General features: G+C 37.2%; 6 protein-coding genes across 13 annotated transcripts; 2 read left to right on the top strand and 4 right to left on the bottom strand.

Moving 5' to 3' along the window:
• Window positions 1–1,987: 1,987 nt before the first annotated feature.
• Window positions 1,988–4,830, bottom strand: LOC103854581. Of its 2 annotated transcripts, none has more exons than XM_009131520.3 (6): window positions 3,843–4,830; window positions 3,296–3,501; window positions 3,012–3,219; window positions 2,842–2,927; window positions 2,666–2,763; window positions 1,988–2,593 (listed from the first exon to the last, which is right to left on the bottom strand). In XM_009131520.3, the coding sequence occupies exons 1-6, from the start codon at window positions 4,176–4,178 to the stop codon at window positions 2,379–2,381; spliced, it is 1,149 nt and encodes a 382-aa protein (XP_009129768.1). In that variant the 5' UTR covers window positions 4,179–4,830; the 3' UTR covers window positions 1,988–2,378. The 2 variants fall into 2 exon arrangements, with proteins under 2 accessions (XP_009129768.1, XP_009129769.1); XM_009131521.3 differs by having other exon boundaries at window positions 1,988–2,587.
• Window positions 4,831–5,119: 289 nt separating this feature from the next.
• On the bottom strand, window positions 5,120–8,016 carry LOC103854580 (probable polygalacturonase). The gene is made up of 6 exons (XM_009131519.3): window positions 7,755–8,016; window positions 7,204–7,515; window positions 6,830–6,950; window positions 6,555–6,729; window positions 6,395–6,465; window positions 5,120–6,009 (listed from the first exon to the last, which is right to left on the bottom strand). The coding sequence occupies exons 1-6, from the start codon at window positions 7,758–7,760 to the stop codon at window positions 5,360–5,362; spliced, it is 1,335 nt and encodes a 444-aa protein (XP_009129767.1). The 5' UTR covers window positions 7,761–8,016; the 3' UTR covers window positions 5,120–5,359.
• A 1,694-nt stretch (window positions 8,017–9,710) lies between these two features.
• On the bottom strand, window positions 9,711–11,303 carry LOC103854579 (vicilin-like seed storage protein At2g18540). Of its 2 annotated transcripts, none has more exons than XM_009131518.3 (3): window positions 11,124–11,303; window positions 10,618–11,050; window positions 9,711–10,077 (listed from the first exon to the last, which is right to left on the bottom strand). In XM_009131518.3, the coding sequence occupies exons 2-3, from the start codon at window positions 11,038–11,040 to the stop codon at window positions 9,907–9,909; spliced, it is 594 nt and encodes a 197-aa protein (XP_009129766.1). In that variant the 5' UTR covers window positions 11,041–11,050; window positions 11,124–11,303; the 3' UTR covers window positions 9,711–9,906. The 2 variants fall into 2 exon arrangements, with proteins under 2 accessions (XP_009129766.1, XP_009129765.1); XM_009131517.3 differs by having other exon boundaries at window positions 10,618–11,056; window positions 11,124–11,284.
• A 3,494-nt stretch (window positions 11,304–14,797) lies between these two features.
• On the top strand, window positions 14,798–17,413 carry LOC103854578 (probable pectinesterase/pectinesterase inhibitor 58). Its single transcript, XM_009131516.3, has 3 exons — window positions 14,798–15,634; window positions 15,845–16,216; window positions 16,588–17,413. Exons 1-3 carry the CDS (start codon window positions 14,986–14,988, stop codon window positions 17,277–17,279), a joined length of 1,713 nt encoding a protein of 570 aa, XP_009129764.1. The 5' UTR covers window positions 14,798–14,985; the 3' UTR covers window positions 17,280–17,413.
• Window positions 17,414–17,655: 242 nt separating this feature from the next.
• Window positions 17,656–18,920, top strand: LOC103854577. The gene is made up of 2 exons (XM_009131515.3): window positions 17,656–18,189; window positions 18,268–18,920. Exons 1-2 carry the CDS (start codon window positions 18,124–18,126, stop codon window positions 18,721–18,723), a joined length of 522 nt encoding a protein of 173 aa, XP_009129763.1. The 5' UTR covers window positions 17,656–18,123; the 3' UTR covers window positions 18,724–18,920.
• A 203-nt stretch (window positions 18,921–19,123) lies between these two features.
• LOC103854576 (protein GAMETE EXPRESSED 2) lies at window positions 19,124–25,696 on the bottom strand. Of its 6 annotated transcripts, XM_009131514.3 has the most exons (15): window positions 25,235–25,696; window positions 24,544–24,882; window positions 24,003–24,329; window positions 23,669–23,925; window positions 23,461–23,602; window positions 23,071–23,379; window positions 22,867–22,991; window positions 22,572–22,789; window positions 22,266–22,493; window positions 21,948–22,177; window positions 20,170–20,408; window positions 19,932–20,088; window positions 19,705–19,853; window positions 19,530–19,621; window positions 19,124–19,445 (listed from the first exon to the last, which is right to left on the bottom strand). In XM_009131514.3, exons 1-15 carry the CDS (start codon window positions 25,632–25,634, stop codon window positions 19,364–19,366), a joined length of 3,294 nt encoding a protein of 1,097 aa, XP_009129762.1. In that variant the 5' UTR covers window positions 25,635–25,696; the 3' UTR covers window positions 19,124–19,363. The 6 variants fall into 6 exon arrangements, with proteins under 6 accessions (XP_009129762.1, XP_033140526.1, XP_033140524.1 ...); XM_033284635.1 differs by having other exon boundaries at window positions 19,705–20,088; XM_033284633.1 differs by having other exon boundaries at window positions 22,266–22,789; window positions 23,461–23,925.
• Window positions 25,697–25,750: the final 54 nt, after the last annotated feature.

Raw genomic sequence — 25,750 nt, 5'->3', positions numbered from 1 at the left:
AGCGGCATTTTGACAACGCCAAAAGGCTGATGTGACCCTCCACGAAGTCAATATCGGGGAGTTCACCAGACGCGTTTTTACCATTGTACCTTGGTTTCTAGGCCGCTATAAATATTTTCTTAAGATCTATCTCATTTTTTCCTCCTTTTGTAAAATCTCGAATCTTTTGATGATCTAAGAAAATATTTTATCTTATATTTGTGTTTTTCTTCCTCATTAACATGAATAGCTTTGATTTTTACATGGATTTAAAGTTTTTCATGGAGATTAGTGAGTAGTGACTTTGTAATTCATGGTTTAGATAGATTGTGGTGATTAGTTGGATATTTAGAATGTTTATTGCTTGATTAACATTATTCTATGCTTACTAAGTATTCTTAATGTTATATTAGACTTGATCACTCACATATAGACCTTAAGTTATTTTACGCTCGGGAAGTGTGTTAAAATGCTTGAATGAAATTAGTATTGTCCTTTAAATATTTGGCCAACGACAGTTGATGTCCGAGATGTTTAATAGTTAGTAAACCTGTGATTCATGCATGATTGATTGCGTTAGGCTAACGATAATTGATGTTTAAATCATGATTAACATAGGGGTGAATTAATCTATATTGAATGAGATCTACACCTATAGACTTGTTGATTGTTTTGTTTGAACATTCTAGATTGAACCTTGATCACCTTATATCAATTATCATTGCCCATGTATCCATCATTAGCATTTGATTAAATTCTTGTACTTATTTCTTGATTGAACTTAAGATCACCTTGTTTATATTTCTAGGACATTAGCTTGTTAAAAATTATCCATCTTCTTGTTTGCTTAGATTAGAAAAATTTGTGTATTCTAAATGTTATAGATCACGAGTTCTTTGTGGATTCGATCAAAGTGTTACAATGACGTTCTATTCGATTGTGGCATTGTTAATTAATCGAAACATACAAGGCTCAAGCATATCTATCATCTATGTCCAGTTGCAGTAACATTGTATTACACACTTATTTATATTTTTTCTATTGATATGCTCTAAAATATATTATAAAGCTTTCATAACTTGTATAATTATATATATATAAACAAGACATTCTTTTATCTATTTAAAATGTATATATGAACACAAATAAAAATTACATCAAAACTATACTAATGGCTCAGTTAAATGGTTATATGCTTTTACGGCTAATATATTGTATCAAAACCCAAATATATCCATTTACTGTAAGGTTTTATATGAACTTATAAATGGTTATATGTTGACTATAGTGTTCATATGATTTAGTGTATATATCAATAATTTTACATAAAACCTTACTTTGGGATATATTTGGGTGTTGTGTTCTATGTAACCATTTATTGTATCAACAAATATAAAAAAAAATACATCAAAACCAATACTAATTTTATGTAATCATATCAACAACAAAAGATTTACAAGATTTCCATAATATCCATATAATCCCAAAGGGATACAATTTGGATTATTTATACACATTAACAGAGTTATGCCCTGTGTTATCCTAAAGGGATACAACTTGATCATCTTCTTCAGATTTCCAATAAATAAAAATTCAGGATTTAAAACTTCGTGAGATGGAGTATTAGCTCGTCTCCATGCCGCCTTATCATATGACTGCATGAGGACAGGTAAAGAAGAAATAGTTAGAACTTTCCGCTTTTCGACAACATGTGGAAGACAGTAGATTGACATGAGTGTTCCTCTCCTTAGAAGAGTACCTTTTGTAGCAAGAAGTGTTTGAACATAGGGATTACTTTCAGTTTCCGGGTTAGAACTTAGTGAAGGCAGTCTTTCAGTTATGTCTCCATTTGGTTAATAGCCCAACGGTAGCCAGACTATACAGTGAACATCCCATTTGAAAATAGATTGTAATTTATGAGTATATGCAGTAATCGGATGTACTTGAGGGATCTTAATTTGAATATTCAGGATATCAAAGTACTTTTTCCTCTCATCGGACTGATCAAAGCTAGAAGCCTCCAACAAATTGATATATAAGCCAAGCTGTGTTCCAGTTCAGCAATCAAATTGTATCACAAAAAAAAGATTTGCATCTAAACATTACAAGTATCACTCCTCAACAAATTTCATCACTATATATGGAAAAAGCAAAAGACTAGTTTCAGCAGAAGAAGAACAAATGAAAGCTTAGGCTACAATTCACAAAGCATCTTCTGGTAATGAAACAGCGAGACTCTTAAATCGCCTGAAAAACACGCAAGAGTCTTTTACCCAGTACGTACTTGGTTTTACTTTGGTGTAAGCAGAGAATTTTTATAACGTGAAGTAGAGTAGAGTAGATATCATAAATGGGTTGTCTTTGAATCAGACCAGAGCCAAAGCAGCTTTTCACCTTTTTCACCTCGTTTGTGTGATGTTAGAGGTAAAGAATTTGTAGTCCGGATGATTAACTTGCAGACACTTAAGCCATTTGTCTGCAGCGTCTTGCAAAGAAGATATCTTTTGGCACTCTTGAGCTCTGTTTTGGTTCCACACAGATAGTTTAAGCTTATAAGAAGCGAGTCCAAAAGTAGGCAACGGTAGCTTCACGGATGCCTCCAAGGCACCTGCTTCTATACATACCCAAGACCTTGTAAGACAAATAGGCGATGTAATGTTAACATTAGAAGCATAAGGTTACTTACTTAGAGGAGGTGGGGGTGTTGAGAGAGAGTGGAAAGTTAGAAAGCATGCGTCAAGGTTCTGTAGTGTTGCACCAACTGGTATTCTGTATATTGGATACCTACACACCAATGAAGTAAAAGATCATCATATAACAAAGATCTCAAGAAATCAAGAGAGGGGTTCAAAGGAAACATACCATGACACAGAGACCCAACTTGATGGAGAAAGGTCACAGCTCTTGTATGTCATTAGCTCAGGGAATCTTGAAGCCAGATCTGATACCTAGTGTTATGATAAACTTACTTAAAATGTGAAAAAAATCAAAATAAAGGAAGTAGATGACTTTTGTTTAGGAGGGAGTTTTACTTTGTTAGCGAGAGGTTCACGGCCAAAGGGAGGTTCATACTCCAAGTACTCAAATAGTAACCGTCCTTGAGGATTGCTGGTCTCAGTCTCTCCAGATTGATCTCCAAGACTGACTCTATTCAGTTCGCTGACACTCAAGTCCACCTCACTCTGCAGAGTCTTACCACTATTACTGTGGCTGCTTCCTTCATTATCTTCAACTTTATTTCTGTAACAAAAGTCAAATAATCAAAACTGTGAAATGAAAAAAAAAAAAAAACAGAAAGAGTTGTTGAAAAATTAACCTGGCCTTGTTAGATGGGTCTACTACATACAACTGAATGCCGGATAAATAAGGCACATAGTACTGCACGGTGGAGTCACTCCCATCCATATGGAGAGGAACACCAGCACCGTACGCACTCCACTCCGCAAACGACTCCCACAGATCCTCGAGTACAAAATATGAACTGCTCTCCGATTCACCGGTTTTAAGTTCCCGTTTGCTCCTCTGGAAAACATAAGTGCAGCAATTAGCATTGATCAAAAGATAGGTCTACACTGAAAAAACTCGAGTCACCCTAATTCAAATCACTTCGTTAGATCAACAATATAAAAAAGTTGTTTTTTAAAAGCAAAATGAAATAGCTATACAGGACAGCAAACATACTAAGTTTCCACTAATATTAAGACAAAACAGGATAATCTATCTGGTTCAAATCAGAGATAAACGACATTTCTAACTTTTACTTTCAGAATTTAAATCTCTAATGACCTTCGTTAAGACAAAACACATAAACTCGATGAGTACTAAAAGACATTTCTAACTTTTAATATTGAAATCAGTCTTACCATGGGAAGAAACCTGGGAGGGACAAAGGGAGTGGTGTGTTCCAAGAACCGATCCAAGTTAGAGGCTTCTCTCTGAACCCGACCCGACCCGGAAGATTCAGATGAGGCTACGGATACTTCAGACCCGGAGGAAACAACCCGATTCTTGCTCTTCCCATGACTTTTCCGGGTACGAAGAGGCTGCGGCAGCTTTGCCTTAGGCTCGTTATCCACTTCTCCTTGCTTCTCCCTTAACTGCTGTTGCAATTGCGCCTCTTGCTGCATCCTCCTCATGGCCGGCGGGTTGTAGAACCGATTCTCACCACGAATCGCTGTTCTTGCGATTGAACTCGACATTGTGATGGTTACAGAATCGATCGCTCCAAAGAGAAAAACAAAAACACACAACCAAAAATAAAAGTTGAAATTATTTCTTCTCCGGTAATAAAAACAAGAGTGGATGTGGTTTTAAAGTCCTGTCTGCTTGAGTTGAAAGTGAGTCTAGGGTTTTAGAGAGATTGGGAAGATGAAGGATTGGGAATTTCGATTTATATTATTTATCGTGTACGAAAAAAATGGAGAAGAAAAATAAAATCATGGGGGAATTTTATTTCAATTTCTAGTGGCAGACACTCGATTAGTATTATTTTTACTTAAATAGAAAAATTTAGTTGAGACAGTAGAAAATAAATAAATGTTACAGATGTGGGGGAAAAGAGGAAGATGGTGTGGGTGGGTGGGGGAAGTGAAGGGTTGCGTTCGGTAACGTCTCTTGACGCAAGCCGCTCCTTCACTACTGGGTCACGAAGCAGCTTTTCGTTACTGGGCCGAGCTTTATCAACAGGCTGACATATTTATTGGGCCATAAAGCCTCTTCACAGTTAGGAGAAGCACAAAGGGGATATATTCAGTTTAGACTTTGGAGTGATTTGTCTGTCAATTACACTATTGTTTAAACATAATTTGAAAAAAAAAAATTTAAAATCAATTATTATTGAATTTATATTTTGCAATACATTATAAATTTTATTGTTATTGAAAATATGTGAGTAATGGGTGATTATTGAATTTATATTTTGTAATATATTATAAATTTTATTGTTATTAAAAATATGTAAGTAACAAATTTTAGTTAAAATATAATTATTCAAATTATATGGTTTTATAGGAGATTTGGAGTGTTTTAAATAAAATCTTAATATTTTGTAGTTCATCTAAAATCTCGCAAAAACTCATTAAAAATAAATTAATTCAAACTCTAAATATTAAATTGAATACATCCCAAACAAAAGTCTGAAAACAGAAAAGAAACTGATGACTTAACCATCTTTCGTTAAGCAACATGAAGAATATCCACTGAACAAAACTTTTTTCGGTTACATATGAATGAACAAATGAACCTGTACAAGATATAAGAATCTCACAAACTGCAAATAATAACATCTGACATTGGGGTTTATTTAAGGAAAAAAGAATCTGACCTTTCTGCTAACTTCAACAAAACAAATATGAATCATGGAGACATTAATTTTTGTTTCTCACAAGGCCACAGCTCTGCCGTATGAACTTTCAAAACCCTTCAGCTCAAAGCACGGTTCAGGGACAACAGATTCTGAAGAACCCTCCACATACGAGCATTGCCAAGAATCATCATCATCAGGAGAATCCGAGTTCATCGACAGAGAGATATTAGATAGCAAAACCGAAGTGAAAGGAGACTCTTTAGTTCCAAAAAACTCTCCTGCTATGCTTATGTTCTCTCCAACAATGTCATGTAACATGATGTGACTCACTAGCGGGTAAGCATTTGCATCAAAACCAGAGTCCGGGTGAGTTCCAAAGCTACCATTTGCTAGAAACGCAGTACCAACATTGACCATGTTGATGTTCGAAACATCAATCTCTTTCATGTAACCGCCTCTTCCTTTAGTTGTTCTAAAGGCAACCCCCGATAACGAGTTGTGTATGTGAGCATCTCGGACCACGACATCGGATATGCCACCAGACATTTCACTTCCAAAGGAAATGGAGGCACCAGAAGCTGCCTTGAGGTAAACGTTTTGTATCTGGACATTTGCAGTAGGTCTTGCATAGGATATACCGTATTCATCCCAACCACTTTTAAGGGAGATGGCATCATAGCCCATGCTGATGCTAGAATCTTGGATGCACACATTATTAGAAGAATCTGAAAGAAGCAAAAAAGAAGGTTTGATTTGGAAATGCAAACTCAAACAAGTGAAGCCATATCATTTTCACTAGGCAGAAATTTTGTGAACAAAATGCCAATTAACATCGGAAAAAGCAAAGAAACTTAAGAGAGCAAAATATAATTGAGTCAAATATCCGTTTAGAGTTTGTATATTGAATAACTTACAATCTCTTAGATCCATTTTATATTAGACTTAAAACCCAATATTCTTTTTCCCTTTAGAAACATTATCTCAATAAAAAATATTTTTCCTAATCCTAAAATGTAAACGAATGTGGTATTTTATTGGTATGTGGCCTTTTACAGGTGCCCAGAAATTTAAGTCACTTCCAGAATCAACAAGAAACACAAAACAACTAACCTGGGACAATGCCGATGGTATAAGGAGATTCTGGAGAAGTAGTAGCTGTTACTTTATTTATGTACACATGGCTGCACAATATGAGTGACCAGAGTCAAGATTCTACTAAACCAAAAGGAGCTATATTGATAAGAACGGGAGTTTCAGAAACTATTTTTACCTACAATACACCGAGTGGATAGTATAAGCAGGAGCATTCAAGAAGGTAAGATTTGAGACAGTGACATCTTCAGAAGAGACAAACTCGACGAGATGCGGTCTACTGTGCTTCAAAGAATGAGAATTAAACCGATCCCACCAAAGCAGGCCTTGTCCATCTATAGTACCGTTATCACCTAAAAAACCGAGGAACATGGAAATGTAACGGTGAGTTTTTGTTTATTTAGCATTAACAAACAAACAAAATGAAGTGAAAGGTTCAAAATCATGTGTAACCTGTCACTACTACATCATGCAGCATATAGCCGTTTATTAAACTCATGTATCTCCTCCCAGGTAGATCAATGCCTCGTCCATATGATGGTAACGGATCCACAACTTGCCAGTGCAATGGATCCTTTATACAGAGAGACAAAATGAGAAACAAAAATTCATAAATGTTCTTATTAATTAATTAGGCGGGCGTCTAGACTGATTTTTTAAGCGCATTGACCAATAGAAACAGACTTTGATTCAAACCATCAGAAAAAGACATTAATCTTTGCATCTAATCAAGAACCTCTATGAAACAATGAAGCCAAACAAACTCTGGTCTTACTCTTTAGAATGATCAAAGCTTTAGAGTAAGAGAGGAGGAGAAGGAGGCAAACCTGGGAGGCGAGAATGACGGCGTCTTTCTCAAGGAAGAGAGTGAGATGACTGGTGAGATTGAAACTTCCGGTGAGCCACCGTCCGGGAGGAACATAAAGCTGAGCACCACCTTTGTCAGCGAAAGACTTAAGATAGAAGACAGCGTTCTGAAACGCAATTGTGTTCAACGTTTTCCCATCTCCAACAGCACCAAACTCCAGAATCGAGACACTGTGAGGTCTCGTGTTTGGTCTCCGACCAAGATCGCATACGTTTCCGGCGCCGTGGCTCCGAATCAGACAGCTCAATGCCAGCAGCAAAACTAATGCCACCTACCAAAAAATACAAAAAGAGATCATATCAGGACAGTCTGATTCCAAAGTTCAGATCCAAGAAAGTATTAATTTTTCCAACGGATCCATCGAAATGACGGAGACCCAGAAACCGAGAAAGCAAAACGATTGATGGGTTTGACTTATAAGCTTCAACTAGCAATTCATTCTCGGACAAGACAGGGGAAGAAGGACAAGAGACTTAAGAAACTAAAAACATAATAAGAACACGTACTTACTGGCATCTTTTATTTGTAACGAAACAGAAAGGTGTCTGAAAACGGAACTGAAAGAAAAGCTGTCCGAAAAGAGAAGAACTTTTCGCGCCAAGTGCAACCTGATATTGAGAAAAAAGCAGAAGAAAGAAGAAGAAGAGAGAAGGAGAAGAGTTATTGACCACAGAGAAGAGAAGTTTTTCTTTTTGTTTTGATTGGAAGAAGAGTATAAATGATAGTGGACAAAAGACGAGTTATTATATTTTTTAATAGAATAAAATAATTTTCTACCAAGAATAAATAAGCAAAATAAGGTAGGGAAAGATTTAACGCCAAAATGACAGCCTTTCTTATGCGAATAAACATTATTGGGGGATAGAATAATTAAAAAAAAAATAGAATTGAGTAATTTTTAATGAACTCAATTTAAATTAGCATTAATTCCCACTAATTTGCAGTTAATACATGTTAGTGTGTGTACTAGCAGGTTTAAGAATAATCGTAACGTATTATCACCGACAGATCTTCGTAACACCGGGGAGATCGAGAGGGAGAGAACGACATTTTGTTCTTCTCTTCTTGCAAAAAAAAATATCAAGAAGAAAAAAATGAGACAAAACTGGTTGTCTGAGAATGATATTTTGTGTTTTTATTTGGAGGGTGCATGTGTTTGGTTCCTTTTTGTTGTAATTATTTCTCTCTTTTTTTTAAATAATGTTTTGATCTTTCAAGTGTTTTGGTTTTATTATGTCTTTTTCATTGTTTAGTCGCGGTCAGTGGTGCGTACTGTTATTGTTTAAATGTCTAGCTCGTCGGTCCACTTTTAATCATTTCTATTTGGTTATCAAAATTTTAACGTGGTAAAAACATATTAATGGTATAGTCTCAATGGTACTTTGCAGGCTTGCAGCAAACTATAGTAATGCACAATTCGTAAAGCTCTTTTGTCAGAATTAAATAAGTATCATCAGTTCTAAACACAAAGATATAATGTAATTTAATTTCCAGTTAAATTGGAGGACTATATATGCTAGGAGACTTGCATGTATATGACTTATTTTTGTCAAAAGGATCAAATTTTGAAAACTAAAAACATTATACTTAAATAAAATTTTAAATTTAAATGAGTAAAGTTTTGAGATATATAGGAAGAGATGCACTAAATGAGAAGGGAATAATAACAAGAAAGGAAAGAGTGGTGTGGGTGGGGAAGAAGCATTGGGGGAGAGACTCAAAAGCCATGCATGTGGCTGAATGGTACCATGTGGCCCTACTTCTATCAATCTTCTAATTTGCCAGCCTGTCATTTTGTGTGTGTGTGTGTGTGTTTCCTCTAATGATTTCATTTCAATCAAAGTTATTCATTCATACGATAGTTCAGTTTTGTTTTTATGTTCTTTTTTTTTACGTCAGATATTTCATTTTTGTTTCCTGATAGCTATGTTACTGAGAACATGGTATTACATATGGGACATAGATGAATAATTGAATGTATAATAACTCATGTGCATCCCACATTCTAATGCAGAATTGGAATCTAACCGGATATGGTTCAAACTCAACATCCGAATAGCTGCTTTCATGTATTATAGACCTTTGATACTTGCCACTACTTTTATCTTTATACATAAAAATGAGAGAAACAAGATTAGTTATAACTCATAGCATCAGTGATATAGTAATCGGTGAACACATTCAGTCTGTTTTGCAGGGAAAAAGAAATCAGAATTTGAGTAATTTCATTGTAAGGTATAACTATTACTTAAGCATAACCAATGCAACAAATACAAGAGTAAGAGAGAGGCGTGTGTAAATCCTGTCATTAACATATACACCACTCACATGAAGGTTCCAAGATAATCTTAAGAGAATCAGAGTCTCTGTTCCGCTGATCACTAACCATATCTATAAGCACAAATTCAGAAGAGTGCGAGGCTGAGCTAAAGAAGTGGATTCCTCGTGAGTGGGTAAGCATGTTACTTATAACAACAAAAACAAACTTTCTTATTAATGATTGATCACAAGACCACCAATACTGATTATGTGCTTGATGCACAAGCGCCTAACCGATTTCGCTTTTATCTCTCTATTCAAAGAAGAAAAGATAAGTCGTCTCCAACAAAATTACAAAAATGATTGTTTCTCAAACAAAGATTAAGAAGAGAGGGGCTTGGGTTTAGAGAGTAGTGGACTCAACTAGAGCTTCTGTAATCTTCTTCTCCAGTTCCTTTGGCTCGATCCACAATGAACTTTGCTCATGCAATAGCTTCTTTTTATCTTTCTTCTTATCTTCCCTTTTTAGTCCTGTCATTCTCCAGAACTCCAGCTTTTCCTCTCTTTCTTTCATCTGCAAACATAAAACTGGTCTATGACTCGGGCGTTTCTTGAATATTTACAAAAATATTTACCATTACTGCTCCGAGACATAAGGAACTCAAATTTTAAACATAAAACTAGTCTATGAATCAGTGAATACTCCTATGGCAAGAGCGAGTGTGTGTGTACAGTGTTTCCTCTACCTCCAGCTCAAACAAATGGAACCTCTAACTAACTAACTAATAAGTTTCACAGCCTTCAAAAGAAATAGCATGGAAAGCATCAATCATGGTCCATCTTATGTGTTATAAACAAGAACAACAGCTAGCTAATCTAGAGACATCATCATGGTTACATACATGATTCATGATCAAAATCTCCAATCCCATAACCACATAAGTCCATTAGCTCTAAAGTATAAAGCTTTCTCACAAATCACGCATACCCTTCTATTAAATAAGTCACCTAAAGCATAACTACCAAAGATTCCAAAATCTTCAAGACAAAAAACATCACTTGCCAATCATTTTCTTACAAGAACTATCTCACAGACATGATCAAAGAAACGTACCAGGGTTCTCCTGAACTCTTCCTCAAAGACCTTACGCTCCTCAGCCCTAACCTTAGCCGCCTCAGCTTTCAAACGCCGCCTCTCCTCATTAGCAGCACGCTCAGCGACCAGCCTCGCCTCGTCCTTACGCTGCTTCTCCACCCTAAGCATCTCGATCTCGTGAACGTAGTCTTTACGATACAGACTCACTTTCTTGGCGTAATCCCTCCTCAGCTGAGCTAGCATCCTCTCAGCGTCTCTGGGATCTTTAGCCGGCTCCCAGCTGTTGATGTACCTCTCCGGCTCGAGGAAACTGTGCGTCTCCTGGTGGTACCTGTGGTGAGTGGCGGCTTCTGAAGAGAAGGACCTGAGGGAGGTAATCATGGAGGAGGCGGTCTCGCTCTGGTGCCTCACGACGCGGCTTAGCTTATTGCAGAATGACATGATTCTGATTCTGATTTTGATCAAATAAACATGATGATACTGAGTAATGATTCGATGATAGAATACGAGAGGAGGAAGCTTACATGGGAGGATTGAGTCGATCGATGTCAAGGAGTTTGAGAGAGAGAGAGTGAGAGATGCGCGGCGGCGAGAACTACAACACGGCGGGGGTGAAGAGAACAAAACGGCGGTGAGCGTTAAGGGAAATATGGGCTTAGTTTGTTTAGGTGAAGCCTATAATAATAAAGGCCCAAATTATACATTTAAGAACATTTTATAATATGTGAATTTTATTCTTAACAATGTCTTAATCTATTAAGGGGATGTATTCAATATAACATTTGAGGTGATTTGATTTTAAATAGAGTTTTAGATGATTTTAATAAGTTGTAGAGATTTAGGTGATTTTTGTTAAACTATTCTAGAATGTAATCTAAAATTATGGGATTTGGGTTTTAATTATTTTAACTAAAAAACTCCATTCAAACACCTTAAAATCACTTGAAAACTGTAAAACTCTACAACTTAAAGTATTTTCAATAGCAGTGGATTTTATAGTACTCTACGAAATGTTAAGTTCAATAACAATGAATTTTAAATGAGTTTTTAAAATTCATGTTTGAATAACAGTGGATTTATCATTTTAATACAAATCACCTCAAATTCTCAGTTGAATACACCCCCTAAATAAATGTTCATTAAATAAAATAAATCTCTAAGGTTGAATCTCGAGATTGGTCCATCATAGAGCGTTATTTGTTTGCTAGATTCACCCCACATATTTTCATCTGACATCGATCTGTTATCCACACGCCATATCCCCTCTGACTCATTAGAAATCAGCAGGGGTTCACCATCTGTATTTTAAAATTTAAATGATATTTTAGAATATTGTGTAAAAAAACTCAGATGAATAATCGTATAGAATTTATTTGTTGAAAAAAGTAAAAATGACTACTACTCTATTTCATAATATAAGTTAGAATTTTGTTTTTGATTTCATAAACGAAAATACTATTAACAAATTCCCATGGAAGAGAAAATTTTGTGCACAATTTTTAATCATCATATATTCAAGAATAATTTTATTATTGGCACGTAGTGCGTCACTTCCACGATCTGATCCTAATGTATACGCTGCAAAGGTATACAAATATCAAGTGTTTGATAAAATTTTAACTAAAATATAAATATACAAATCTTATAGTTTAAAGAGATAGTTTTTGTTTGATAAAAAATATAATAACTCTTATTGTTCATTTTAAAAAAATCTAAAAGTTTATTAGAAATCAAATCCATCCAAATTTGAAATTAACATATGTACCAAACAGCCAAATATTTATAAGCGTCTCATTACTTAGGAAACAATGAAAACTTTTTTTTCAATACTTAGAAAACAATGAAAACTCAGGTTTTCAATACTTTTTTGACTAAAAAGTCTTTGAATATGTTATCAGTTGTTTTCCAGAGTTATTTATTTTAGTATATGATTGGATCTCTGGTAATTTGAAGCCACATGGCTCACTTCAAGTGATTAATAGATACTTCCAATTGATTTGACTAGATTTTTAGAATTTTACTTGTGTTTCTGATTTGAAAGTTTTTATGTTATGATTTAGGTTGTATTTTGGACTTTTCATATGACTTCATACCTCTATATATACGAAAATATGTCATTTACACTAATAAAAAAGTTTCATCGAATTTTTTATAATTATTATCTACATTGAATCCATAAACTAAAAACTGACATTTAAGAGAAAACTTAAAATTCTAATCATTTTAACGTTCACTGGCTGTTTTTCAAATGAATTCCTTCATCTTTTTATGGATTAAATTTTCTCAAACGATGTTTGCGACTATACAAGCAATTGTTTGAAAAGTGAAATCGATAAGATTCTTTATGTTTAAGTAGTTTTAATGTTAGTCAAATTTAAAAACATCGATTTCTTGTTCTTGATCTCATTCCTCCGGTTTTTTTTAACAAGGAGAATAATCACGTCTTCATAAATCAAGATTGATTTGCAAAAGTACTAGTAGAGACACCAAGTGGATTTGCTCTTTTTAAAGTGCTTAATGAATGAACATGTCTAACTTTGAGGTAAATTATCTATTTGCTCTAATCTTTATGTTTGTTTGCTCAAATGTTTAATTTTTCTATCTATTATTATTATTATTATTATTATTCTAGAAATCATCTCTATTTGGGTTAAAAAAACTCATCTTCAGACTCAACAGTCAGCACAAAAGATGATTTGTCTAATTTTGTAAAACCTAAACTACATTCAGTGTTGCATTTTTCATGATTTTTTTGTGTATGTATACCAAATGGTTGAGCTAAAGGCTTTTGGTATGTTTGAGAATACCTGTGCGGCTCTTGAAGCAGTGGCTAAACTGAATTGAGGGACTTTTAAGCAAAGGTTTGCACACATTTTTGAACGCTAACTATGAAATGGAAACATTGTATGTGGCTGATTCAAGGCTTGAGAATGTGGTCAAAGAGAAAATGATTTGTATTTTGTTTGAGTTTCCATTAATGAAACTTTTTATTCATATGATATGATAGTGTAATTCTGTTTTATGTTCTTTTCTTTTAGGCCAGATTGTTCAGTTTTGCTTCTTTTCGATAGATATGTTACTGAAAACATGATATTGTACATGGAACAGGGATGCATAGCTGAACATATATTACTCGAGTACACCCCAAATTCTAATACAGAATTGGGATCTCCAGATTTGGTTCAAACTCAACATTTGAAACGATTAGTTATAGAATCAATGATTAGTAATTGATGAACACATTCAGTCTGTTTTTTGCATGGAAAATGTAATCACAAATTGAGTAATCTCATGGTAAAATAATTATTGTAACTTAAATAGCATAAGCAACTACAAACATACAATGCAGCAAATACAAGAGTAAATCCTTTTAGTCATTAACATATACACCACTCAGAGAAATTACACCACTCAGAGAAATGTTCCAATATCCCCTTAGTGAGTCAGATTCTCTCTTTTGCTGATCACGAACCATTGCGACAAGCAAAAGTTCAGAAGAGTGTGAAGCTGAGCTAGAGAGGTGGAAATACTTTCCATATTCCGACAAGGAAAGAAGACGCACTGCCCTTCATGAGTCAACTGACGAACTCCTGTTTAGCTGCAGCCAACAGAATGATGACCATGTGTAAGTCCTTTTACAACAATTCTGATTTATTAAATATAAAAAAAAGAAATTCTCAGACAAACCACATAAGGATTTGTATTTTTCTTCCATGTCTCAACCTGCTTGTGTTGTTACAGTGGTTTACCAAAAGACAAGTCGAAGTCTCAAATTATTTCTATATTACTATTCAAAAAATATTAACAGAACAATTCAGCTGGCAACGAATGAGCATTGAGCAAGCATGCATGGTTGGACTCTATATGCTTCACTCTCTGTTGCTTTTATGTTCATGTTATCTTGAATAAAGAAGCTATTCTCGGCCTTTGATTCCATGAGTGGCTTGTTTTTGAACTTGCTTTTAGATTGTTTTCTTCCTATCAATAACAAATATGCTTGTCTGGTTGCTATTTAAGATCTAATAATAGTTACTATTTCTAGTGCTGAAGACACAAATTAAATAGGTCAACCCTTGATATATTAGCGGTCCAAGAGCTGGAGCCCTAGCTTGTCCTAGAAGCAAATCCCTAAAAACAGAAATCCTAATAATAGCACTTTGTATCTCCATTATATAAACTCCATCAAACAACTTTCATAATACACAAACCGTAAAAGAAAAAGAAAAGCAGAGTCAGAAGGGGCTTAACCCATCCTTACAAGCCTCTCCTACTCTGTTTTTTTCTTTTATTTTTTACAGGTTCAGTAACATATTAACTTTAAAACATAGAACTAAATTACCTTCTTTAATTTCTTGAATTTGTGAAGTTAGATAAAAAGAAGAGAAAATGGGCTTCGGTAAAGATAACAAAAAGAAGAAATGCATTGTCGCTGGGGCTGTCACGGGTTTGCTCGTTATCATGGTAGTCGCCGTGGCCGTCATAGCGAACCAACATGCCCATGCTTGTAAGAAAATACCCGACGTGAATATTAAAATGACCAGCAAGGCAGTCGAAGCGGTGTGCGCACCTACTGACTTCAAGGAAACATGTGTCAACAGCTTCATGAAAGCTTCTCCTAACTCCACCGAGCCTCTTGATCTCATCAAGCTCAGCTTCAACATCACCATTCAAGCCATCAAGGATGGTGTCAAGAAATCCTCTGTAGAGCTCAAAGCCAAGGCAGATCATGAGACCAAAGGGTCTCTGGAGTTGTGTGAGACGCTTATGAATGACGCTATAGATGATCTGACGAAGTGTTTTGATAACTTTGCTGGCTTTTCAGTTGATCAGATTGAGAAATTCGTCTATGATCTTCGTGTCTGGCTCAGTGGGTCCATTTCGTATCAGCAGACATGCATGGATGCTTTTGAGGAAGTTAAGTCAATCCTTGCACAAGACATGAAAGACATCTTCAAACCATCTAAAGAACTCACCAGTAATAGTCTTGCAATGATTACCAGTATGTCCAGCATGTTTGGAAAGTCCAACATCACAGGTAGTTTCATATTATCACGTTTACACTTGAATTATAAGAGCATCCGCATTGGTTAGAGTTTCTTGACAATTAAATTTAATATTTAAAATTATAGATAAAATGTAAAATAACATCGGTGAGTAAAGTCTCTCAATAATATAATTAATTTTTAATCAGAAACTCTTTGAAAAATCTAACCAATGCTAAACGCTCTAACATTTTGGGTAACAGAAGCAACGGGAGATCTTGGAAACAACGCCAGAAAACTTTTGAATGCTGAAGACGGTTTCCCAAGCTGGGTAGGACCAGACACTCGAAGGCTCATGGCAGCACCACAAGGAGGTGTGAAACCTAATGTGGTGGTGGCTAAGGACGGAAGTGGTCAGTACAAAAGTATAAACGAGGCCTTGAAAGCTGTGCCCATAAACAACAAAGTGCCATTCGTTATCTACATCAAGCAAGGTGTCTACAAGGAGAAAGTCGTTGTTACAAAACAGATGTATCACGTCACTTTCATCGGAGATGGACCCACCAAAACTAAGATCACCGGTAGTGTCAACTTTGCTATCGGCAAGGTCAGGACATACCTGACATCCTCTCTCAGTGAGTCCAATTCTTAACCCTAAATTCCACCCATATATTTCAATCATTGACATAGTAAAAAACAAAATCAAATTTTTAGGTGTTCCAAAAAAAAAAGATTCCACCAAAAACATCTAGCATAATGGTAGGGTCTACCTTGAGAATTTTGGGACCAGAAAAATTTCTTACTAATTGTTTTAAAAATATTTTAGGGACCTATGTATATTAATTCTTAAAACCCGCAAAATCAATGTTTCAATTCGTTATGCTCATGATCGACTCTTATTAGTGGTTTGTGATAGTGTTTCTCATTATGTCACTAATCGGGATTCAGACATGTAACATAGTGGTTTGTGATAGTCAAATGTTAACATTCATACCATTTTCTTTAGCTGTCGAGGGTGATAACTTCGTGGCCAAGAACATGGGGATTGAGAACACCGCCGGTCCCCCAGGAGGACAAGCCGTAGCCCTAAGAGTCTCTGCGGACTGTGTAGTTATCTTCAACTGTCAAATCGATGGTTACCAAGACACACTCTACGTCCACTCCCACCGTCAATTCTACCGTGACTCCACCATCTCAGGCACCGTCGACTTCATCTTCGGCGACTCGATCGCCATCTTTCAAAACTGCAACATCGTGGTGAGGAAACCCATGGGAGGCCAAGGTTGCATGGTCACCGCACAAGGCCGCACCGACGTGCGTGCACCCACCGCTATCGTGCTCCACAACTGCCGCATCATCGGAGAACCGGCGTATCTTCCGGTGAAAAACATAAACAAAGCGTATCTTGGAAGGCCGTGGAAAGAGTTCGCAAGGACCATAGTGATGAGAACGACCATAAGCGACGTTATTGATCCAGCGGGATGGGCTGCATGGAGTGGTGATTTTGCGCTCAAGACGCTTTTCTACGCTGAGTATGAGAACAGTGGGCCTGGGTCGAACAAAGCCCAACGTGTTAAATGGCCTGGTATTCAGAGGATTACTCGTCCTCAGGCTCTTGGATTTGCTCCTGGGAGATTTTTACGTGGTGGTTCGTGGATTCCACAGACTGGTGTGCCGTATTTGCCGAATCTGCAATAGATCTCACGATTATTAAATTTTTTTCATTCTTTTTAAAAGTTTTAAATTGTTTTGGAAGGTGAATATTCATTTAATTATAAAGACATTTTTTTCTGTGACTAACAGTTTTTAATATCTTCAAATCTTTTCTAAGATCTACTAGTACATACCTATGGATACCATTTTGATTTTTGATGAAATGATGAACGCCAAATATAAAGTACTTTATATTCAAGAACATAGCTACTACAAATACAATACAATTACTACGAAACTGCCACTGGAGTTGTTACACACACGCTTGTCGCGTGAACTCTTTCTCCACCCATCCCTCTTCTCCAGTCACTGGTTCAAAATGTTTTAAACAAGAATTCAATATGTAAATTGCAAATATAAAGGATACTTTATAAAATCTAGAGATTTTAAAAATGAAAATTCGTATAGACGTAGTATTAAATAACTCCTCGTTTGGGTGAAATCTTGATAAGAAAAAGTTATATGCCGTTTGTGACTAGTAAATGCGGCAGAACAATGAGTGATACGAAGGGCCCAGGAGAATTCCTTGGTACTATTAAATGTTGAATGGGTCTTGAGATGCTCAAAACCAAAAACACAAAAAGTTTACTGTATATTGTATAATAATAAGAAAATCATTTTTCATTTTTTTGAAAACTCAGATGATCATATGACCGTAAGAAAATAATACTACAAAACACTAGTTTAGTTGAGTTATAATATAAAGTTGGAAAGTAACTAGGGATGTAATAATAACCGAATAAGAAGGTGGAAAGAGACAAGATAGTGACATATCATTGAATCAAAGCAAAAAAAGCTCTGCTTCTCTCTCTCGAACTCCTAAGAAGACATGTCGTCCAACACTTCCCCGATTTTCAGCGACTATGGTTTCGATCCCCAAATCGACTACTTCCAGGTTCTTCTTCTTCTTCTTCCTTCTTGATTCTCTTGTTTTAAATGCAACTTATTTTAATACGTTGGGCCATGTTCAAAGGTATTGGAAGAAGCGAGGAAGCACAAGAAAGAAACATCATCCATCGACAGTATCCATCAGTTCAAGCTCCAGAAACCTATCTCCAAGGACGACCTGATACGCACCGCTCTCCACAAGAAGAACAAGAAGCAGCACCGTTGGTTCTGGAGAAACGCTTTGCTCTTCTTCAGCTGGCGGAAGTGGCGAAGACGCGGCGGCGAGGGAGACATTGAGTTCGACGATCGCGACGTTCACGTGGCGAGGGCTAGGAATTTTCGGGCTGGTTCGATGTCTGGTCCGGTTTACGTGACGGAGAGCTTGAGCGGTTCGAGCACGCCGTACCGGACGATAAGACCTCCTTCTTTGACGACGGTGACGCCAGTGGTTCCGTATTTGAGTCTACGGGAGCTTAGCATGGAGAGGCAGCAGAGGATTAGTGCCACTTCTATGTCTGGTCCTCTTTACTTGGTCACGTGATATAAACATCTATTTTCAGAGTATTATCCTAAGGAAAATACGATCATGGGGATGGAAGAAAAAATATATTTAATTAGATATATTTGGGATGTGTGAGTTATTTTAATTTATAAAAAGCTGAAAATTTTATTTTCGGCTCAATATGGCTCTATTTAATATATTACCATCAATTTAATACCATCATTTGTTGTTGTCTACGGCATTATCAATAATCTGGATTGATAGAATTAGTTTTTGTTTCTATTAAACAAACTATATATATATGTAAGTTACAAAAAAAAACTATATATATGTATTCAATCAACTTATCTTTTCTACGTTAATTTTGATAGCTGACTAAATTGGTAAATATCAAAGAAGAAAGGAGCGTAACAACAAAAGCATGAAAAAACAATGTTTCTGGTTTAAGGAACTTTATAAAGAAAAAATATATATGTTTTGTGATGAGAACTGCTTAAAAAAAATAAGGAGATGTTAGAACAAACATAAAATCATGAGGACATAGCCTATATATGGCTTTCTTGTTTTATATGGCTTTCTTGTTTTTGCATATATTTTCACCTTTTTTATCCGAATTACTTGATTGTATGTCACTAGGTTGCACGGGTATGTCATCATGATGGCTCAGATTCATCAACTTCTAGCCTTTCTCTAGCTCGAACGGAACAATGTTAATCTCTGGCAACTCCTTGTTCTGCGTGGCAGAAGTTTCGCCGACTTGTCTTTACCACCAAAATAACACATAAATCATATACTTATTCTAGATTATTTATCCAATGTATAACATATACACAATTATACGGTACCTGTTAGGTGCATGGCGGTTCCAGATACTCTCCGGGAAACAACGAGTGACAATTCTTGTTGAAACATTGTCATTTAACAATTTGGCATTGTCCTGGTCCAAAAGAGAGACATATCTTGTTTATATTTGGACACAAAATGTCTGTAAGAAAACACAAGAGAGATGAGTCTTTTTACCACCGTTGGTTTCTGCGGATTCATGTGAACACTATGTTCGCTTCTTCTCTCGTGTACGAGAAGAAATGCGCATTTGCAAGTGAAGAACAGAAGCACAATAGCGAGAGAGAATACCACGAGAGACTCCACCACAATCACAGATCCTAAAACTGCAACCAAGTGACAAAAGGTATTTAAACCAAGTAAACCAAACCTAATCGAAACTCTTAAGTCATTCATACACGTACCGTGAGCTGCAAGGGAACTTAGGGGTCTCTTTCTAATAAGGTTTACACGAGCCACCACGTGTAACGGCAGTGATATTCTCTCAATGCAATCTAGAAAGCACCCGTAATTCCCCATGTCACTCATTTTCAAGGTCATGATAGCTCCGTTCTCTCCTCCCTACACGATATTAGTAATAAAGATATCAAGAAACCAAAAAAAAAACATTCAAACTAAAAGATAGATGATTGAGACTTTTACGCGATGGAGCAGCTGTTCCATTAGGTCGTTGCATTGCTTTATCGTTCCACGAAACCTGATCCCACTGGCTTTGACATTCACGTGTTTAGAAATGGAAGCGTAAGTCTGAATTGGCTGCCACCTGAATATGTTTTTGAACTTTAGCTCTGTTGTGTTTATAAGCTCGGATGGTAAGTTTGTCCGCAGAAACCCATCAGTAACCTCCACAGAAAACGTTACTAAGAAATGGGATTCACCACCTGACACACATTTTGTTTTCATCAGTCAAAAATATAGTCAGTTGGTATATGCAAGTGAAAAATTCGCCTATAAACCCCAAAATTAAAAAAAAAAAATATAAATATATGCATTAAAATTTATGTATATATATAGAGAATTTAAAAAGAAATATTTACTAAAATTGATTTATAGCGTCTAAAATCTCAGAGCAGTCTTTTTTTTTTTTTTTTTGATAAGTATGTGAATTTCATTATCATGGCAATGGTAATGACACAGAGGATACAATCAGGTTTTGAAACAAATCCTAATGCATCAAGGATGCTATCTAAAGCAGAGGTCTAAACAAAGCCCCAAAAAAAGTTAAAAAAGACATTGCAAGACAATAAAGGTTTAACCATATCCCTAAGGAGATGAGTAAAGCTTAGCTAAGTAGGAACTGTGTGAAGCCATCTATTTCCAGTTGAGTTTCACGTAGCCTTCGCACCGGACCCTGTAACGAAGAGTGAACATCATAGGAGAAGAACAGCCGGAGAACAAACCGAGGAGCCGCGGTTTGTCCCGAAGGCGACCCCGAAAGGAGGACAGGCGAAGCGGGGTTGACTAAGTCCCGGTCCGGCCATCAACAACCAATGGAGTCCACTCCAGACGCTGCAAGAACTCCAGAAGATGACAAATCGACTTCCCGGAAGTCCTCAACCGAGCAAGAGAAGCGAGCATTGGAGGCACAGAGATGATACTACCTGAGACAAGCGGAGGTTTAAGCTCTCGACTCCGGTCCCCTCAAAGTAGCAAACACTCAAGAAGATTCAGCTTCAGATACAAGGAAGAGGCAGGACACACGAGAATCATCTCCCTTCTGGAAATATGAAGAACAGAGGAGCAAGCTCCAATCTACATACGACGGAAAAATCGCAAGCTTGGCTAGACCAGAACCCAAAGAGAGAAGTCCCAGACGATAGCCCCAAATCGTCGTTTCATCACAGATACAAGATCTAGATGGGAAGTTCTAACAAAAGCATCCGCCTCAAGAGATGGGAGAGGAGAAGACAGGAGAGACCATACCAGATGAACAGAGGCAGCGACGCTCTGCAAGCCGGCGAGCACTCCAAGCTGAGATCTGACCCAGATCCAGCAAATCAAATCTCAGATCTACAACTGAAACGAAGCTTCCTGCGGAAAATCGACCATACACCACCACGCCAACACTCCGGAGGCGACGAGCACACACCCTCCGCCTGATTTGAACCCTGGATCCGGCCGCAATCTTAGGGTAAACTAGAGATGTTGAAGCAAAGAGGGGATGGAGAAGCCGAGGAAACCGCAAGAGAAGAGGCAGGGAACGCTAAGAGGGCCAGAGGGGTGGCGACCGACGGCTAGGTAAGGCACCGCCGGTCACCGGAGCAACAAAACGGAAGGGAGAAACTCGCGGCGAGGTGATTTGTGGGAGAAAGAGTTGAGAGAAAACGTTCTCTCTCCTCTCTCTAACTTTTTTTTCTTTTTTTTTGTATCTCCCTCTCAGAGCAGTCTTAAAGTGATCAAGAGTGAATTATTAACATTACCAGGGAAACCAGCAAGATCTGAATCTCCAACTGAGAAGTTGAACTTGTCTGTTTCCTTGTGGAAGATAAGCGACTCTGTCCCATTACTCTCAAGCATTATATAGTGAGGAACATTTATAAACGGTGGATCATTGACAGGTTCCACAAAGACAGGAACATCTAGTTGATTAATCCCATTCTTGTTCCTTGTAGTAAGCCGAAGGGAATCAACACCAGAAAAATTCTCGTTCCTGAGGCCAAAGAAAACAAACAAAGTTCAAACTAGGAAGAAGTTAGAAGCTTTCTTGTGATGCAAGTATCTGCATTCCATATATATACCCTAGATATTGTATTGAATGAAGTGCAGAATTGATAACTCCTATTTGTCCTTCTAAGATCAAGAGCCTTCCATCTTCACCACCGTTTCTGACTGAGAGTCTTCCACTACCAGGCAACCTAAACTGCATCAGCATTGGAGAAAGAATAACCGATCCCGAAAGTGCTTGAACCGTTACTGAAATATTCTCCAGCTTGTCTGAGTAACTTATCTCCAGACCAGAGAAGCCACTGTAGTAATAAACATTCAAGAATAAGATTATGATACCTGAAGTGGGGATTAAAGACAACAAAATGAAGAGTACTTGCCCTGATCTAGGACTAATTTGATCTTCAGTTGCTTGCAACCCTCCAGAAAAGGATACAAACTGAGGAGGAGCTGTAAGAACAAAGATGTAAACTGTAGCTATGCCTAAGTTTCCATTGATATCGACTATTGTGTAAAGAAAGGAGTCGTTTCCGGAGAAGTCCTTGATCGGTGTGTATCTAAGGAGGTTCCCATCTCTCAAAAGAGAACCATGATCCGGCTGATAACATCCGGACAACAACAGTATAAGTCAAAGAAAAGAGATTGTCACTATCTGCCATAGAAAGAGATGCTCACTTGTGAAAAACCAACAAGGCTCGCATTGTCACCAGCAACGTAGTCGTTTTCCATAGGATAGAAAGAGATGGACTCATCTTCCCACACGTTGACTTCATCATCATAGGCCTTTGGAAAGTATCCACCTAAGTAGTCATGGGAGAGAATCTCAAAGACATATGAAAGATGTAAATGGTGAAAGAAATGTTAAGTAAAAGGACTTACTGCTGTACACATTGACGTCAAAGGGGCAAGGCTGGATATGTTTATCGTCAAAGGACACACACATCCGGTAAGTACCAACGTCCATGGCTAGATAGCTACCAATATATGTCCCATCAGTGTTATCGACAAAGTTCCATGTAGTGAAACTTGATGTGTTGGCTGAGGTAATCTCCAGGTTTAACCGAGATGGCTGTGACGGTACAGGATTGTTGAAGTTGTCAACTAGTAAGACCACAATATCATTCTTGATTTCCCTTGGCACTTTTGCATTGAATTGTGTCACAATGCAATATGCCACATTCACTTCACCTAAGAGAAAGCAAGAGTGTTGCCGATCACAAACAAGAAGTATCTAGTTTTCGAAATCGCGGTAATGGAGCCTGATCATACCTGGTTTTACTTCCTTGATGAAAGGTTGGCCTCCATTGAGGACTATGTTCCCAGAGGATAGAAAGATCTTATAAACTCCACTCTGTCTTGGAGTATAAGATACGTCAAAGATACTCGTCTGAGTAAGTAAGCTACCAGAAACCTGCAAGAAGGACGTCATTAGGCGTGATGGAGTCTGTACAACAACATATACAGTTAAACTTCTCACATGTTTCTCATACAACGGTGGAGCAACTAGGTAACTTGATACTTTGGTACCATTGAGGGTCTCTCTAGGATTTATTGTTGGCAAAATATAGGAAGAATCAGCCTCTTGGGTGATTTTAACCTGAAGTATATTCACTTGGACTGATGAGGGATAGCCATAAGCATCTTTCAGGTAAATAGAGAAGCCAAGAGACTCTCCAGCAATAGAAGCATTGAGCCCTGAACCATTCACAATACTTCTTGATCCATCACAATAGCCTGTCAAGAAAATAAATGAGAGGAGAGAAACATTCACCAAACTTGTTCCCATGAAGAAGGTTTTGGCAAACACTGACCTATATAGACTGTATACTCATAAGGCATACTAGAGATGCTCTTATTGTGCTCCATATCAGAAAGAGTGAGCAAGAAGTTTCCTGGCTCAGACAAGGTGAAAGACATCAACTGGATCCCTGGCTCTACATACTCAAACTGGAAATCTGCTACCGGTATGGATAAGCCTGTCTCTTTCCCCACCACATCAGCATCAAACTCGTAGAATCCAGATACTAGGTTTCCGAACCGGTCTCTCTGGTGTAACATGATCTCCATTTTGGAAAATATCTGCCATGTGTTCAGCTCTGACTTCCATATGCTCACACAGTTTGAAACATCTAGAGGCCCTACTCAAAAAACAACAAGTATATAAAAAGATTGATCAGCTACGCAGAGCCGGTCCTGGGCACAACCGAGTGAAACATTGGCGGCCATCAAAAAATTTCAAATTGATATATATATATATATATATATAAACATAGACCCCTAAATTTTAACTAAAATTCTTACTAAATTGTTTAAGGAACTAAAAGTTTTATGGCAAAATACTCAATATCACACCTGAATTAACCTCAAGAGGTAGTGGAACACCGTTCAGGGCTTGGCTTTCTTTCTCCACGAGCAGTAAGAATTTTCCAGCAGTGACAAGAACAAACTCAATGGAAATATAACCAGACTCCATCCATCTGATGTGTGTTGTATTAAAAATGATAGCAAATGAACCATTTTCATTCTGAAGAGACAAGGAAAACCCCTGCAGCTCCATCTCCTTCCCGGAAAAGGAGATGTTGTTTCCAAATGCATCCATTGGAAGAATCAAGATCGATGCATTCATCCCAGCTTCAAACACGTTGTTAAGACCCATCCATGAAACAACACTGACAGATGGGTGCATTAACCCTTCACAAACGAGTTGAAAAAACACACAATACTAATCAGAAGCAGAATAGCATAAGGAACATCATAACTATCCAGACAAAGACAGAGTCAGTCCTTTAACATTCCCTTCGACTCCCAAAAATTCCCTTCGACTCCCAAAAATTAATTGATTATTAATATTATAAAACACAATACTAATCAGTAACCAGACATGGCTTTCGTCTCGACCCCAAAATTTAATTAATTAATAGTATGTATAAATTTTCAGGTTCCATAGATCTCAGAATCGGCCATGTACCCATAATACTAAACAACCTAACCATGCACCAGAACAGGTTGAGCAACATCATAACCAATTAATTCAAGAACCGACCTGGTTCGACTTCAAAATGTAACGACGAATCCAGAACTTTGAAAGTTTCATCATCTATAACGATGTTGAGAACCCCAACAACGATGGGAATAAAAGAAATCTTCCACGTGCTAATATCGGCACCAAGATCCTGCGAAACTCCAGATACGTACGTACTGTTCCCAGTTTTGCCGTTGACAGTAAGTGTCGGCTTAAACGCTCCCTGTCCTAACGAAGCGTTCCCATTGGTTTCGAAGTTTCCAAGAACTTTGATCGAGATTCTGGCGATTTCACCAGATTTAAACTTGTTTTTATCATCTGACCAACTGAAAGAAAATTTCGGAAGGACAGATTCATCTACGCTTAAGGATGGAGAGAATAAGAAGAGAGTCAAGAGTGAAGCGACTTTGATCGCAGCCATTGTTTGAGAGAAACGGTGACGGTTGAGGAAGAAGGCGCCAACTGCTACTGTGTTAACTATTTGATCGGTGGAGAGATGAGAACACGTGTCGTTGCTGCGATATTAACCGTTTGATT

Source organism: Brassica rapa, chromosome A02 (assembly GCF_000309985.2).
Source record: "Brassica rapa cultivar Chiifu-401-42 chromosome A02, CAAS_Brap_v3.01, whole genome shotgun sequence".
Classification (NCBI taxonomy): Eukaryota; Viridiplantae; Streptophyta; class Magnoliopsida; order Brassicales; family Brassicaceae; genus Brassica; species Brassica rapa.
This window is presented reverse-complemented; position numbering and strand designations above follow the sequence as displayed.